We start from the raw sequence: 17,250 nt of genomic DNA, 5'->3' as shown, positions 1-17,250 counted from the left end.
GCAGCAGCACAATGCCATAAAGAAAACTGACCCCTCTAAACCTTCTCACCCTCAGTACGTTTGGCATTACAAGTTACAATCAGGAAATGCTTTTGGTAAGAAATGGCTGTATAAAAATCCTGCTCTCTTGAATAGGCAGCTAAAAATGAAGGATGACAGGGTCTAAGAAAGTTAAGTGCTCAGAGCACATCGTGCCTAGCACAGAGGCATTCCTGCCCAGAAAACCCTGCCTGCCATGACACACTTCCCCAGGGCAGGCATCCCTAGCTCTACATTTCTTTGGAGAGCCCTAAATTATCATTTTAACTCTCAAGTAGCAAGGAATAAAGCCCTGAAGGGCACAATATGTTGAAACACAATGTCAAGGAAGGGAGCAGGGCAGAGCAGGGACACTGAAGGGCATCCAGCCCATTAGCACCAACTCAGACATCCACCATCCCTTAAGGCAGAGGTTCATTCAGACTTCAAATGGGGAGCAGAGCAGCCCCACCTCTTGCCTCCTCAGGGTAAAAATCAGGCTTCTCTCTGCATTCTAAAGCGCCTTTGTTCGGGTTTGCCCTGTTAGCTCTGGCTTTTCTTTGTAGGCTCTCCAGAAACATCTCTTGTTGATGGCAAGGGCAAGTGGGGCGGCTAATCCCATTCCATTAGCATCCTCTGAAATACTCCAAGGACTGGGATGCTGCCGGGGTGCAGGTGGCCAGAAGGCGACTCTCACTAAGACAGCAGGACTTCTGGATGCGTGCACACACATCCAGCCCCAGAGCCCAGAGCCGTCTGCCATCAATAAAGCCTGCCAGAGGGGGGAAGAGGATAAACAGACAGCCCACATGTGGCTCAAAAGGAGATTTTTCTCCTACAGGCACAGCTTTCCCAATGCCAAAGGTCGTCACTGCTCCTCTTTTCTGAAGGTGACACAAAACTCCTAAGCTGGGGGGAGCATTTTATGTGTAAAAACAACTGAGCACCATCCCACCAGGGCCAGGGAGGGTGGATGGGACACCCCCAGCACCCCATGCTCCTGGGGGCTGCAGCACACAGCCCCTGATACCCCAGGGGGCAGATAAAAGGTTGACAGAAGCCATCCCCTCCTCATACGATGACCCAGCAGTGCCTGCAGCACTCTCATGTTCCTCACAGCCCTCCTTCCCATTACACTTCCCATTTATAAACAGCTGTTTGGCAGTATTACTAATCAGTGCTGCATGGAATAATGTTACGTTTCCCACCACATTACTATTTTATCTTCTACCCTCCCCACCTCCAGCTGCTGCTTTCCTTCCACCACCCCCAGCCTGGAAAGCAACAATATATTTCTTCATTTTATTCAGGCTCTACTTCTCTGATAGCACAAACAATTTACTTACAAGCCATGCAAAAAAAACCCAAAAACCAAAAACCAGAAAGTTGTTTTTTTGTTTTAAATTAAATACTCTTAAACCCACTCGAAAAAAATACTTGCCGAAGGAATATCAGCTGGAGACTGCTCTCTGACTTATAATAATCCCACTGTGCCCAGGGAAATCCTCTTAAACCTATATCAGATAAAGATTGTAAAACTGTTAGAGGGCTAAACTGACAAGGCAGGCACAGAATCAAGATGGAAAATTTCCCTCCCCAACTTCCCCTCACCAAGGGGCAGCTCTGTCCCAGAGCAGGTCAGGTTTCCTTCTCAGCACATAAAGCAAAGCCCTGCACCACCTGGAGCTGAAGGGAGGGGAGAAAGGCCAGTTCTGCCAGGGCTTTGGGCTGAAGGAGGAGGAATAGGCTGCCATGGAACTCTACAGCACCAAAGAATTGCTTTCCCTTTCCCACCTCTCCTGTGGGCAGCAGAAGCAGGGCAGAGATACTCCAAAGCCTTAAACTTACAGAAATCTCCTCATCTCCCCCTACCCCAACCCTTCTTCCCCAGATGCTCAATAGCAGCATCTCTAATTAGAGATAAGGATTCCAAATCATCAGAGCTAGGGGTAGGAAATAGTAGGATTGCAAGTTTGGCATTATCTTATCTGAGATGACAAAAAGGATCTGATGTAGATTGGTTATGCTGCTAGGAGATCCTGGGCTTGCACTGGCCACCAGTTTGACTTGGTTGGCTTTGTAGTTTTTCAGCAAGATGATGTGCATCCACACCACAGGGAGCATTTTGTGGCACAGGGCTGAGCAATGGGCACTGCACTCACCCTCTGCTACGTGGGGACTCCACTGTTCATCACCAGACCTACTTATTCCCCAAAAGAACTCCAGGAAAGCATCAGCATCGACAGCAGAAACAGCTGCCCCTTCCTCTCAGGGCAGCAAAGCAACAGAAGTGCAGAGCAACCAAATCTGAGGGGCTGGAACTAAAGAACAAATAAAGCACTCCTCCAGGGAAAACAAATTTAAAAAAAAAAAGAAAAAAAAGGGGAGTGGGAGGAAGAGTAAGCACAGCAAAAACCTCCCCAGGGAAGCACAGCAGGAAAAATAAGCGACGTGGAACGCGAAGTTTTCGGTGGTGCGGAATTTCTCAGTGCTGCAGCTGGCTGGAGCCACGGGGACCGTATTCCACTTTCAGAGTTCACTGAGCAATTGCCAAGGCTGGGGACGGGTGCCATATGTTACCAGCTGCGCTCGCAGTCGTCGCTTCCCCCGTTTAACGCTGAGAGACTCTTTGGAGGCACACGAGCACAGAAACCTGCACACTTTTGTGCCTCTCCCCCGCCACCCGGTACTCCAAAAAGGCTGCCAGAAATGCCAGCAGGCAATGCCAGTGACACTGGGTCCCCATGCCAGCGAGCCACCAGGCTGTGCTGGCTGCTCAGTACCCAGCACTGGCAGGGAGGAAGAAGAGATGGGTGTCCCTGAGCTCCCCTCCAGCCCCCAGAAAGCTGCCAAGTGCACAGGAGGTAGGAGGCAGGTGCCAGGCTCTGCCCATCCCACTTCACAGCCTGCTGGCTCCACCACCTGCTCGCACGACCCAGCCCAGCTCCTTCTGCCTCTCCTTTTGTGCGCAGCAATTTTCTTTTTATCCTTCAGAGCTTCTTGTAGCTGTGCATATAGTGAAAAAGCAAACATTTGTTGGGGAGAAAAAAGGGTCTGGGGCTGCCCAGACAAGGTTAGGAGGAAATGTTGAATTCAGGAATGGAGATAGCATTAAACTGTTTTTGACACCAGACAACCTTTTGCCCCAGGCTTGAACCTAGGATGCTGAGTAACCCAGTGGTGGTAGAGCTGGTCTGCAAATGCACCAGGATCTCTAACTAAAGACTCTTCTATCCTACTTAAAAACCTCTGCATCCTTTATCTCTTCTCAGCACATTATGTCAATATACACAAACAGCCATGCCACCAATCCCTCTTCTCAGGGGGACAGACTGAAAGGCATCCCATAAAACACAACAATTCTTATCACCAAACACCTCAATTTACCAGGAACTGGCAAAGCACGTGGGAGAAGCAAAAAGAAGACATGGTCTGAGCAAGGTTGTGTTTTGAGCAACTCCTTTCAGGGCAGCAGAGGACCCCAAGCCTTGCAGCATCCTTGACAGCAAATGCCACATTCCCATCAGGCTGAGAGGAGCCAGACACGGCTCAAGAGCAGACTGGAGGGCACCACTCAGAGCCTTCAGAAAAGAGGTTTTTTCAGCAAAGACTGCTTTAGTTTTCAAAGACCATTTTAGCTGACTGGCCTGATGTTACCATTCAGGCTCAGCGCTGCACAGAAACCCAGCCAAGCAAAACACTGCAGCTCTTCACAGTCTGAAGGCAAGTCAGCATTCAGGATTCCATGCCTGCCTTCCTGACAAGGAAAGGATGTAGAAAGAAGCAAGAGGGCTCATTTTAAAGACAAGACCAGATCTTCAAGCAGGGGACTGTGCAATTGCCTGAGGCTGTATTAATTTACATTTTTAGAAATGCTTTTTAGAATATTTTTTTTCTTAAAATGCAAAAAAAATCGGTACAAGTGTACAGATACATCCAAAAAGGACACATATTCTTATTGCAATTGTTCTCCACATGCTAGCTAAATTTTAAAAAGTACCTCTGCCTCAAACCTTTTCCTATACGAGACAACATAGGAAAAAATATATAGAATACAGTGATGTGCTCCAAATGTATCTAATACCAGGTTTTTGAGAAACGGGTAGGTGGATGGCATTAAAAAAAAGAAAGAATCAGTTCCCAAACTGAGAGCCCTTCCCACAAAGCATGTCATGCCACCAAGTTGCTCGTGGTTTTGAGGGACAGGGCAGAAAGGCGAGGGAGGGGAAGAAAAAACTGAAGAAAGGAACAAAAGAGTGGATACAATGGATTGCCCATTTTTTTAGGCACAGTCTGCCCACAATTTGTTCCATTTCTCCTGCATATTCAGAGGTACAGAAGTGATGCAATGTAATACAAAAATAAGAAAGTAAAAATCAGGCAAGCAATTCCAACAGGAAAGAATAGAGGATGGCATACTGCAAGAAAACAGGAATAATTGGAAGTGTTTAGCAGAAAAATACAGTAACAAGGGATGAGATAAAGACACAAAAACGAGTGAGCCCTGTCCCATATGCGAGGACATGCACAGAGATTTCTGTCATAAGCCATCAGCTCTAACACGACTGGTACCTACAAAAGAGTGGTTTGGGAAGCACAAGGAATAACCAGCCCATGGAATTCACTGCCAGACTGTACATGACTAAAGCACAGGGCTGCCTGTGCCGGGCTCCCACGTCCCTGCGGATCACCGGCCCCCCAGTCTGGCAGTGCCTATCAGCCTCACAGCTCCTGCTGGGGGAAAATTGGGTGAGCTTAGGCAGCTACACTTTCAAGACAGCAGAAATGACTAAGCAGGAGAGGAGATGAATCCCATTCAGCATTATTACCAGGCAGAGCTGAAATATAAGCCTTTGTTTTTAACTCCCGCTATCTGAGGAGCTCAAAGCCCATCACAATTATTTAGCTTAGACTTTGTGAAAAGGCTTGTGTGCTATTATCCCTAATTTTACCAGCTGGAAAACGGTGAGGGAGATGGATTGTGCCATATCCAAGGACATGTAGCAAGTTGGCAGCATAACAGGGCTGAATGCCTGTAGCATCACAAACCAGGTGCAATTCCCCAGGCTGTGGCCACAGGAACTGCCAGAGGTAAATATGTTTACCCCTCCCCACTCCTCCCCCATCAACAGACAAATAATTCCTTTCCATCCATAGCAGGAACAGAAAGAGAAAGCAGAGGAGCACAGGTCAATTTTTTGGTGAAGGTTACTATAGAGAGAATCAGGCATGTAAAGGAGGACAGTAAGAGCAAAATACCCTGTGCCTAGTTGCAAAGGACCACCTATAAGAAGGCATTTGATTTTTTTTTTAAATCCCTTTTTAATGTCAGTTAAAGGGTAATTTGAAAGTGAAGGACATCTTACTCCTCTGGGGAGCTAATTACTGCAACAAGCACAGCCCAAACAGGCAAAGATTAATGTAACTCACACAGTACAACACCAATCCTGCAGCTCACTCTGGTTAACTCACACAGCTTGGCCAGATAAGGCACACACATGTTTCATGGAGGCAGTCAAGCCAAGGAGACAGACTAAGAGAGATTAGGACATCTGTGAATAGGATTTCCAAGTTCTACCTTCAGACACCAGAGCAGAGCAATGGAGACAAACTTCTGTAACCTCACTAGAGAAATAAGAAGATGAAATATAAAAAATATGCCAGCTAAAAAACAGAATTTGGGGATGTAAAATAGGCGTTCTCACCTGGTTGAGATCATCAATGTTACGCCATTATTTAGCTCTGACCCTCCAAACTCACTTATTTAGCACCAACCCTTCAAAACGCTGCCTGACAGTGGTTCCTTTCTGCAATGCAGCCAAGTAGCTCATCACAGGAGAATTCAGGGTGGAAGGGACCTTGTGGGTCTGTAGTGCAGCTACAGGGTCAAGCAGGGCCAGCTACAAGGTCAGACAAGGCCACTCAGAGCTTGATCCTGTCAGGTCTTGAAAGCCTCCAGAGATGAAGCCTTTGCAACCTTTCAGGACAGGCTGAACTGCTTATTTCGATTTTTGCCCTGTTGTTGCTCGTCTGCAAAAAGCCTGGTCTCCCCAGGACACAGGCTGCTCACTCAAGTACAGTGACAAACACTTTTCCCTGTCTCTCAGGTGAAGACAAAGAAGAAAAATGCAGCGCAGGAAGAAGAGCCCCCAAAGACTTCTATCAGAACTGGTAGGTCCTCGTCTCTGAGATTGCCATCTCTCTCCAACACCTGCCTCAAGCAAAGCCACCTTCAGCCCTGTTGGCAGCTGGAATAAAGTAGCAGCCACTGAGGTCCATGTGCCCCTCATGGAGAGATGTGACTGCTCTCATCCGGGCTGCCACGAGCAGACTGTGCTTCCCAAATCCAAACTGTGACGTGACTTTCTGTTGCCTGCCACACACTCTTTTGCTCTCAGCAGAGAGATCCTGGAGGTTTTTGGTGGCAAGTCCAACAAAAGAGACCTGCTTTTTTCTCTTGAAGGCTTGTCTGAGATACATGCAGCCCCTTTCTTTCCAGTGCTAAGTGTCTGGCCTGCATTAATGTTTCTTCCACCTCCCTTGCCACCAAAGGCTCTCAGACACACCTATCTACATGTCCTACACCTACACATGTCCCGCCTGTCCCAGACACAGGCTTGCAGGTGGCCACGCAGTTACATGCCACAGTTGCAGGGCACAGAGGATCCTGAAGACAAACTCCTGAAGGCATGGTCTAGGTGTCCATGGAATGAGTCCTGGTCTGCAGAGAGCTGCAAGTGCCTTGGGCAGCTCAGCATTAGGAGACAAGACCCCTCAGCCACAGAGGCAGATGGCTCTTCATCCCATCAATGCCCTTGCCCACCACCACTCCAAGCTTGGCACGGTGTAGGAACTTCACCACAATGGGGCTATACTAGCCAAAAAAACCACACAGAACCCCTGGGAGCCATCACAGGTAATGCAGGACACAGGACAGCAGGGCAGGGGCCAAGGCACCAACCCACCCAGGCAGGATGAGACCAGTGAGAAACAGCAGAGAGCAAAAGTGTGACCAGGTTGGCAGAGCAGCCACTGAATTGCACCTAGCTAGCATGAAGCCTCTCTGCCCTCTGGCTGGAAGAAGGTCCTGGTGACCATCCCTGCAGGCACTACACCAGCTCCACAGCAGCTCCTGCCTGCTGCAAAGGCAGCTGGGTTTGAGTGCTCCTTGTTTCTCAAGTCTGCACTGACATTGCCTCTTCCCAGCCTGTGGGGACTGTGGCCTCCTCCCATCCAAACTCCTTTCAATTTTTTTGCTTTAACTTGTTTAGGACAGATGCTGTACAGCTGCCTCCCCCAAAATAAAGACTAAAAGAGCTGCCACCTCCTCAAGTGCTTTGAAACCTTTCCTCCCGCTCTATCACAACCTGTTTAAGAAAAACCTCAAAGCTTGATTTCTTCCCTCAAATCACTTACTCTGAAAAAGATCTCAAAGTTTTTGGGAGCACAGATGAAAAAACACTGAGATAAAAGTCTGAAACTTCTGAAGAGGTTAGACCTGGGCCTCTTCACTGTTATCTAAGTAAGGGTACAGGCACACAAACAATTCATCGCAGAGATATAGTGGAGTACAAATTTGCAGTGACTCACGCTCTTTGAAGGAACTGCCATGTGCTCAGTTCTACCCTGCAGCAAAACACAAGTTTACCATCAACAGGAGAAGCACAAACCACCACCTTCATTTGCATAGCACTCCTGCAGTTCCACCAACTAAATTACTGCACAGAAACCTCCTCTTCTGCCCATATTTCAAGAGTTAAGAAAAGGGAGAATTCCACTGACAACCTGGAAAACGTTGAACCTTGTCTTGTCAGTGGTGATGCTGTGCTTCTGGGATGTTGCTTTCCTTCACCTGAAAATCCTTTTCTGTCCTCAATTTCTTAAAAAAATGAAGTGACAGCCCACATACCACAGTCAGCAACAAGCAATACAATTGTGTGCATTGTCCCCAGATGCACGATTTAATCAGTTCAATTTAAATTTTGAAGCTCCCCTCTTCAGTACACTCAAGTGTCTTCCCAATTCAACCACAAAGTCAAAATTCCCACCAGCTGCTTAGAAGCCTGATAGGGCAAATCTTCAAGAGCAGGCAAGTCATCAGCCACTGTGCCTAGCTTGAGTCTAACATGTAGGATCTCTCTTTAGTCAATACAGAGAACAATGCAGTTAATTTAAACAAAGATGGACTGCTCTTCAGATCTGTCCTCTTCTCTCTTCTGATGGCAGATACTGCCTGGACATCTACCTTAGGCAGTGAGTCCGGTGTGAAATGAATGGGTGGCAGACAACTCATGAGGTCTTCCAAAGTATTTTCCTGCCACCCTGAGTAAAAGAGCATGAACCAGCCTCAGCAATTCTGCATCACCCTCAGGGAACTGAAACCTGAAGGCAAACAACAGAGTTGCAGACTTTGTACACAGGCTAATCCTTTCTCATAAATCAATCACAAGGCTATGGTTCCACAACATCCTGAAGAGCTGCATCCCCTCTTTTTTTTTCCCCCCCACCTCTCTCAGCACCTGAAACTCAGTCTGAAATGTTATAAATTTTTCTAACACATCTTGCAGCCCAGGCATAACTCCATCCCAAAGATGCAGCTCAGAGGGGGATGAGAAGAGGAGCAGTAACATACAAAAGCTTGTTTTTGAAGCAACTGAAGGAAATTGGAAGACTGGTGAAGAAGATTAAGCCTCGATACACATGCTTGCATGGCAAAAAGCCTTTGAACCACATGAGTTCAGTGAGATTAGCACTTGTGCTGCATGCCTAAATTCAGATAAGAGCCCCACAGAGTGCCTGGGGAGCAGTTCTTACTCCAGGCCATCACAGACATCAGGTCCTCAAAGCAGTACTAGACCATGGCCAAAGTCTCAGCGAAGGAAAAGGAATCTGGAGCGGCAACACTAATAATGGGAGAGGGACAACCAGCCACGCTTGCTGTTCATGAGGTGGAGAGAAGTGTACTTTCAAGCCAAACTGGCATGTCTCTGAAGCTGACAAGATTATTTTTTAGCAGCCTCAGAGCCCTGGAGACACAGCCTTCAACAATGCTCAGATGGCAGGAGCAGAACACATCCCAGCTGCTCTGCTGCAAGCTGAAACGCCCCGGTGCAGACAGCAGCCCCACGTGCTGCTGCACCAGTGTCCCATCCAGCTCCCCTGCCACAGGGTTGGATTATGAAAGAGGAGAAACTCCTCCTTCAGCTCTTCCCTCAAACCACAGGACACAACAATTCCAAGGTCCCAGAGCAGCAAGCCTAAATCAACACTGCTTCAAACCCATCCACTTCACACATAAGTGGAGAGAACAGAGATGCTAACAAACCTGTCTCCCTTCAGGCTTTGCTGCTGCCAGAAAAGAGCCACTCAATATAATGAGTCAATTAAAAATTCATAACTGGATGAATGAAAAAAAAGTAATAGTTTGGTTCTTTTTCTGCGAAAAAGAGAAGTGTAACTCCTTTCTGTACCTCTTCTTGCATATTGTCTGCAGAAACTAAACCAGCCTGAAAAGCCCCAACCTGCAGTTGAGAGCTAAAAGAACAGGAAAACAGAAAGGACAGGAGATCTGCCCAGCACTGCAGAGAGGAGCCCATTTCCCTAGAAGGATTTCAGGGTCCAGCAAAGTTGAAGTCAGCACTACATCCCATGAACAGGAGGCAGAAGGAAGGATCTCTTTAAGGACCTGCTGTCTACAGGTCATTGCTGGGAGCACTCTGAAAAATTCAGTTTCTGTCAAAGTTTGGCTAACCCACAGAAGGGAACCTACATAGATGCACATGTTCAAAATGCAAGTCACCCTAAGTCTTTTCCAAAGTGAGTTTTCAGAAATTAATTAAGCTAAACCAAATTCGGGCCCAAAATCCTGAGCGCAAGTATCCATGAAGGGGCATAATGTGATTTAACTAATCCATTAAAAGTTACTTTAGATCAATTTTCTTCAGTGTCTCTGACACATGTAAGCCCCAAAGCCAATGTCCTCCAAGCTCTGCTACTGGGTGTCTAAATCCCAAATCTTACGGGCTTGTAGCTGTGGAAAGGGAAGGACAGAGCAAAAACAGATCAAACAGCTTTGGCTCCCCAGACTCTTGGAGAGCAGTGGAGGAGCTCCCCACTGCCCAGCCACTGGATGTGCTGACTGTGCTCAGCTCCAGCTCTTTGGCAGAGCAACCCAGAACCCATCCAACCCCACCCCGACCCCAGGCACGTTTTTTCAGAGGGTGTTGGTTTCAATGGGTTTCACTCCCCAAGGTGATTTAACAGCAGCAGCTCTGACTCAGTCTTGTTTAAACTGCAGTGGGAACTGCAAATCCGGACACCTAAAGCAAATTACAGAACTGGAAATAAAAAAGAAAATACTCAGGTATCTACTCCCCAACTACTCACGGATATCAGATGGCAAAAAAGGCACCTAAATAAATAAGCACTTACACCCCTGCTGTGGAGCTTCACCTGCGAGAGTGGGTGGGCTGGCACCTCTGAAGGAAAGAGGCCAGGGCCACACAAGCTGGAAGCAAGAAGCTCAACCCAAAGGAAGGCTGTAGTGATTGAAATAATATCGTGGCTCCTTTCACACTGGGCTTCTTGTGTCAACACAACCTAAACCAGCAACACCACCATGGGCTGGAAAAGGCCAAAGTGGTTTCCAAGCTGCAGGCTCACAGACACCTCCTAAGGAAAGCAAGCCTGCTTGCTGTCCGTGGGCTTGAATTTGCTAGAGGGGTGTCTGTGCTGCAAAGGAGCTCTTTTAGGGGTCTTTCAGCCAAAGACTTGGATGGAAGCTGTTTGACTGCTGTTAGCCAAGTTAGACACTTCAAATGCTGTTTTGAGATACAGAAAGCAAGCTTAAGCTTGAAAAGGTCAAATCTTCCAGTCAAAGAGGTGCCATGGACATACTCCAGATTTTAAAGTATCTGTTTTCAATTTTTTAACAAAAAAAATAGAAGTCCCAAACCAGCTTCTCCACACTGATCTACGGACAGCTCAATCTGCTCACTGGATTCAGGATGTATTCAGCACTGCTGTAAGAATCTGAAGATGACCATCTCTCCTGTTCCCTTTTATGTGCTGCTCATGACTACTCCCATCTTTCCTGCTCAGTTATTTCACCACCTTTGGCAAGCAGTTCTCTCGTCTGTGACTTGTGCCATCTGACACAGACTCCCTGCTCCTTTCCCTCTGTATAAATCAGTTCCACATCCCCCTTGCTTTCAGCCATGGCTTCAAACATTCCTCTGCCTGGGGTCTCATTTTAGTGAAGAAAGCTTGCCATTTCTTGTGCCTCTATACCCTGATTTCCTGTAATTCACACCACTGTGCCACCTCCTCTCTGCTCCAGCTCTCCCTCACGGCATTTATACCTGACAGCCACTGCACATGGGGAATGATGGAATCAGAAAAAACAGAGGTCTCTCTGAGGAAATCAGCAAGTTCCAGTGAAGGCTGAAAAACATAGTCCTAGATACTAGTGTTAAAAATAAGTTTCCATAGAGGGTCCAGGAACACAGTTTTATAAATAAAGCTATAGTAAGAATATTGGTTACATTTTTTAGATAGCCCATATGCGTAGTTTATACACAACCTGGTGTGCTAAGAAACTGGAATTCTAATAGGTTAAGAAGAAACGGTTAGAGTTTGTGTTTTTAGCTTGTTGGGTAATTTGTGTATAAAACTGGGGAGAGATTTGCTCTTGCTCTCTCTTTCTTCTCTCCCCTCACCACTATCATCCTCACCAGAAGAAGACAGGAGCTGCCACAGCAACATCAGCTTTCCAGGACCATTAGGACTCTGTGCTGAAAACTTTTTGAACACTTGTGATTCTTTGCCTCTCGAGACTGAAGTGCCTCAGTCCCAGCAGCTAACAACTGCTCTGCTCTTTAAAGAAAACAACCCAACAGGGGTGGGATGCGACACCACAGCTTACCCACGAGGTTCATCTTGGCGCTGTAGCTGCCGAAGTACCTCTCGTCAGTGTTGGGCGTGTGGCACTCGTACTGGCCGGCGTCGCGCTCCTGCAGCTCGGTGATGTGCAGCAGCACGGCGTCCCCCTGCAGCCGCTCCACGAAGATGCCGCGGCCGCGCACGCGCTGCGTGTAGATGGCGTAGGGGAACGAGGGGTCCACGGTGCTGACGATCTGCACCTCCCGCTCCGGGGCCGACGGCAGGTAGATGGACCACTGGAAGTTCTGCTCTGCTGGCCCCTGGTAGCCGCTCACCTTGCACCACAGGGTGATGTGGGAGCCCTCCGTGCGGTACAGGGGGCCCTGCTGCACTGTCACTTGCCGCTGGGCCAGTGCCATGCCTGTGGGAGGAGAGGAGCCCGGTGTTACTGACCAGCAGGCAATCCCCACACCCACAACCCAGATATATCCTCGCCCTTCCATGGCCATGCTGGACAAATCAAGTCCTCACACCCCATTTTACAGCTGGCACATCAGATCGCAGAATTCCTGCTGACTCAATGGAAGTGTTTTAAAAACACCCCACGGAAGAAGCAGCCTTGAGGTAACATAAACCCCTTGTTTGGAAGCAGTAAGAACCCAGGCGTGAAAGGGCAATGCACCACACAGAAACAAATCAGAAACTCAAGGTGACAGGTCTTTGTTTTCAGTACTTTTACTTTCCAACTCTAATCACCCCATGTGCAAGCCAAGGGGCTACACACACTCTCCTTTGGTTGCTGGACCATCCAAGTCCAATGCTCCAGGCATTCATCCTCCATCAGCAAACCTGCCAGAGGCTTCATCTGCTATAAAATCCCATTCTTTTTCCCCAGATCCAGCACACCTTCTCCATTCTCTCCTATGCTTGTAAAGGCACACAGAGAAATATCGTGTTTCCAGTACTGCCTTCCCAAGTCTATCTGAAACATGTTTGAATCGGTTTTGTTTAGTACATAACAAACCCAATTAAAGCTAACAGAGGGAGTGGGCACATTACAGTAAAGCTCAGTGCCCCTGGCTGCTGGAGCCAGAGCCCAGTGCTGTGCGCTGTACACACACAAACATGTGCAGCACAAAACAAAGACAGCCCCGCAGTATGGCCATCCGCTGGATTTTTACACAGATTATGGATGGCTGGCCCTTGGGCTCATGGCACATTACCAGCACAGCCCTCCAGGGGCCGGATAAATTACAGCCATCTATCTTGTTTGTTGCTGCATCAAAGGCTCGAGGTCTGGAGACCACGGTGGGTGTTCATCGGTTATTGAGTTACCAGCAGCATGCACACATGGCAAGGCCAATCACCCTGGCTTCTGTGACTGCTTGCTTGCCATCAGAAAACAGCAATAAGCCGATTTAGAGCAGGTCCTGCATAATCACGTTTGCAAATTTCATCCTCTCTCTGCGTGTGTATGTTGGAGGTTCCCCCCCCTCTAATTTTCAATAACAATGCTCAAGTCCAGAGAAGAATTTAAGCTTTCAAAAACTGGTATCTTGCAAGTGAAGAGGTAGCCTTGAAGCTGGGGTTTATCGATTCAATCCTGCCCTCTGAACATCGATGTCCAGAAACAAAGTTTTTCTCCACAGCCAGCCTGGACTGGAGCCAGGAGAGATGGTTCTTAGCAGCTTAAAACAAATTGTGAAAAATGGGTTCAGCACATCCATCAGGGCATGCAGCTGAACAGATGGAGCGCAATTCAAACTATTAACTTGGGCTCAGCTTGCTGCTGCTCCAAATTATGTTTCTTTTTACTCTTTATGAAATAATGTGATTTAAGGGGAGGACGGGGAAAGCTAGCACATTTGAAACAAACAGGGAGAGGAACAACAGAGGCAAACACTCCCCCACTGTTTGCTGTACCAATCTCCTCATCCTGGGGAAAGATACTGCTAGAGACAACTAACATATAAGGTGCAGGCAGCCTCTTTTCTCACCCCACAAAGGCCAAAGGACACAGCAAATACTACAGCCTTTGAAGTGAAGTGTTTTGAAAGCAGCAGGAAGGACAAGATCTTTATTACACACCTAAAGACAGCCCATAATCCAATTTCTGTATGCACATGTAGCCTATACACATATCCCACCTGCAATGACAATTAAAATTGCACCACAAGGCAAATGTGCAGTGGTAGGAATCTAAAGTTCCACACACAACACTCAATCAGGTATTTCTCAGCTACGTGCACAACTTTGTTTATCAGGACTTTAACACGGTGCTGGATTTTTACATAGGAGTTTCCCAGCTAGCTAGTTAAAAAATATCATTTTATCAGAGATGGGTATCAGACTTTCCAAAGCTCACAGGAAGACCACAACCCCAGGGACCCACAGCACAGATTTTTGTCAGATGTCAAATCTCTCCACCCTCACAGCCAGCACTAACATGGGCTTCCTTCTTCCCTTGCCAGTGACCTTCACTGTAACTCTGCCTGGAGTCCTCCTCCAGGTTCTGAACAGACCCACTTCCTACATTCCTCCTCCTTCCTAAAGCACCCAAAAGTGAAGAGAGAGTTAAGAGTCAAAGAGCTCTTTGCTCTCTCTTCTGGCTCCAGGAGCCTAAGAAGCTGAGGGACAGAAGAAGACAGTGCAGAAAAAGTCCTGCCCAGCTCTAGTATGGATAGAGGACAAAGCAGTCAGGCTTTTGCTACAACTGGCAGCAGGTTGCTGTCCCAGAAGTTGGATGAACAGGCTGGATCTCCAGAGGAGCAGGGAGCAGTGCATCCTCAGTGCTGCTCCCTATGCCTGGTTGCAAGCTCCTGCTCCAACACAGGTGGGCACAAATGCTTTTCAACACTTTAAAAAAATCCCAAATAGCAGCAGCAGAAATACTTCTCCAAAACTATTTTAATCAAGAAAGGAAAGAAGAAAAACAATCAGCCTGAGGCAGACATTCACCAGTACATGATGTGCTCAGTTACCTTATGCATGATGTTTGGCACTTTGCAAGCTCTGGGAATTGCTATGTTCATGACACAGGGTATTAAGAAGAGAGCTGCATTTCTCAGTGAGCAAGTGCTCTGATTAACAAAAATAACGTGCCTGAGATCCCATTTAAACTCTTATCATTCCCTCTTGAAGTGAGAGAAGAGCTCACTACAGGAGGAGCTGTGTGCTCCACACCTTCCCTAGGACACCCAGGAGACAGTGATGGTGGCATTTGGCTGGTACTGCACTGGCACAGCTGGCTTTTAATTGCAAATCCAATATAATTTACTGACAACACAAGGGCTGATAGGGAGGAGGTAGCGAACCAAGTGCTACTTTAAAATTAATAAGAAATTATAGGTTCGTGCATCTGTATTTTTCCAGAAGACAGCAAATCCCATGCAATACAGAGGAAGCCATTCCCTGATCCTTATCCCCTAGGGATCAGGGCTATTGTTGCCAGTCTTTTGAGCCTGGAGCAAGCCAAACAACAGCCAGGCAGCTCTGAGCTTACCCATCTCCCCAGCCCTGGAGATGCAGGGGGGATCAGAGCAGTGGCAAAAGGGGATGTGCAGCCAGGTGATTAAACTGAAGCAGCAAGGGACAGTGCAGCACCCAGGAACCTCAGACGCAGAACCTCTGCTCACCCAGCAGAGCCACTGCAAATGTCATGGGAAATAGCTCTGAAAAGCACGGGAAAGGCAAGAGAAAAATGTTATGTCAGTCTCCCTTGTCACATCACAGCCAGGATTTCAATGCTTCTCCAAGAAAGAGAGAAGCAAGAAAGGAGCAAGAAAGGAGCAAGAAAGGAGCAAGAAAGGAGCAAGAAAGGAGCAAGAAAGGAGCAAGAAAGGAGCAAGAAAGGAGCAAGAAAGGAGCAGCAGTGCTGCAGCTCAGCTTCTGAGTACACTGTGTCTTTGCAAAATCCTCACAGCAACCTCAGATGATTTTGGCAAGATCTGACCTTTCCATGGAGACACGCTGAGCTCAGGTTTTCCACACTCAACTGGTCATTTCAGATGCCTGATTTGAAGTACTTTGAAGATGCCCCATTTCACAAAGTGCCAAACATTTAGCCTCTGGGAAGGATGTGGACCTTCAGGCCCCTTTCAGAAGAATAGGTGTGTAAAATTTTAGCTGAGAACATCGACTCAAGGCTTATTGCAAGGGACAGGTGGGTGTAATAAAAGGATGCCTGAGCACACAGAAACTCTGCCACAGCATTGACAGATCAAAAGAATAAATAAAAACTAATGACAGCATGATGTAGAGCCTCTTGCACAAATATTCTCCCCATCTCAGACCATATGGGTTATGTCTGCACCACATCCAAAAGCACTGCTGCAGTTGCACCAAGTTGTCTTAGATATCAATAATCACTGCCAGTAGTAATTTAATCTGAAGGAGAAACTTGAGCTCCTATGAGTATTATCCTGGGTCTCTAATCACTAGACAGCAAGTCTTGATATAGATATCACACTGGTATAGATGTTTTCTATAAGCACCAGGGCTCACAGTGCTGAACACCAAATGGATTACATAGTCTGAGGGGATATTTCTACCCCTGTAGCTTTACAGCAGCTTTCCTTCACTGAGAAGCTCTAAAGTACTATTTGTCAATAACTGAAAATACTAATCCTAAATTTCCTTTAGAAATTACTGCTTTGACTACAGTTATTAGACAGAAAACATTTCCAAGGAGATCCCTCTCCCTTTCACAAACACACAGCACACATCTGGGTTTTGTTGTTGTCGCTATTGTTTGTTCAACTTACAGGCACTGCTGAGAAAGTGTCAAGAGAAGAGCAACAACGATGATAAACACTAGGGAATGGCTTCTCTGTCAGAAATAATGGAGTCTGGAGGAAAAAAAAAAGGTGACTTGAAGGGGATCTGGTAAAGGTTTTTTTACAAATATATATACCATGGCAAGGATGGTCAAGAATCTGACTGTTTATCATGTCTTCTAGTTTAAAAAACAAGGGCCATCAACCAAAACTGGTCAGATCCAGGTTTAGAATAAGTGAGGCAGTTTTTGCAGCTGTACATAGCAGACCTGTGGATGCCCTTGCTAAAGGATACAGTGGGTATGGAAAAAGTTTACATGGGTCAAAATATGAGTGGGACAAGCACATGAAAGAGGGCAACTAAACAGGTAAACCACATCAGGTTCCTGGTAAGGCTCCCAAAACAAGCTCCCAAAGCACAGCTACCTGCCTACAGCTTTCTGAGGCATGATGCTGAGCAAGGTGCAGGATTCACTCAACTGGCACAGGTGTCCTCGTGCCCCCTCACAACTCCTGTCATTGCAGACTGTATTCTTCAACAGGGTGGGTCACATCTGGTCTGCAGACTATGCCTTGG

The 17,250-nt window shown here is 47.1% G+C and overlaps 1 protein-coding gene across 1 annotated transcript in view; it reads right to left on the bottom strand.

Annotated features, from left to right (window-relative positions):
* IGSF3 (immunoglobulin superfamily member 3) overlaps nt 1-17,250 on the bottom strand; it is a 91,995-nt gene that overhangs the window by 53,150 nt on the left and 21,595 nt on the right. Inside the window, exon 2 of the mRNA XM_033051412.1 lies at nt 11,942-12,319. Coding sequence (XP_032907303.1) covers nt 11,942-12,319 — 378 coding nt within the window. The remainder of the gene's footprint in view (nt 1-11,941; nt 12,320-17,250) is intronic.

This window comes from Catharus ustulatus, chromosome 2 (assembly GCF_009819885.2).
Source record: "Catharus ustulatus isolate bCatUst1 chromosome 2, bCatUst1.pri.v2, whole genome shotgun sequence".
Lineage (NCBI taxonomy): Eukaryota > Metazoa > Chordata > Aves > Passeriformes > Turdidae > Catharus > Catharus ustulatus.
This window is presented reverse-complemented; position numbering and strand designations above follow the sequence as displayed.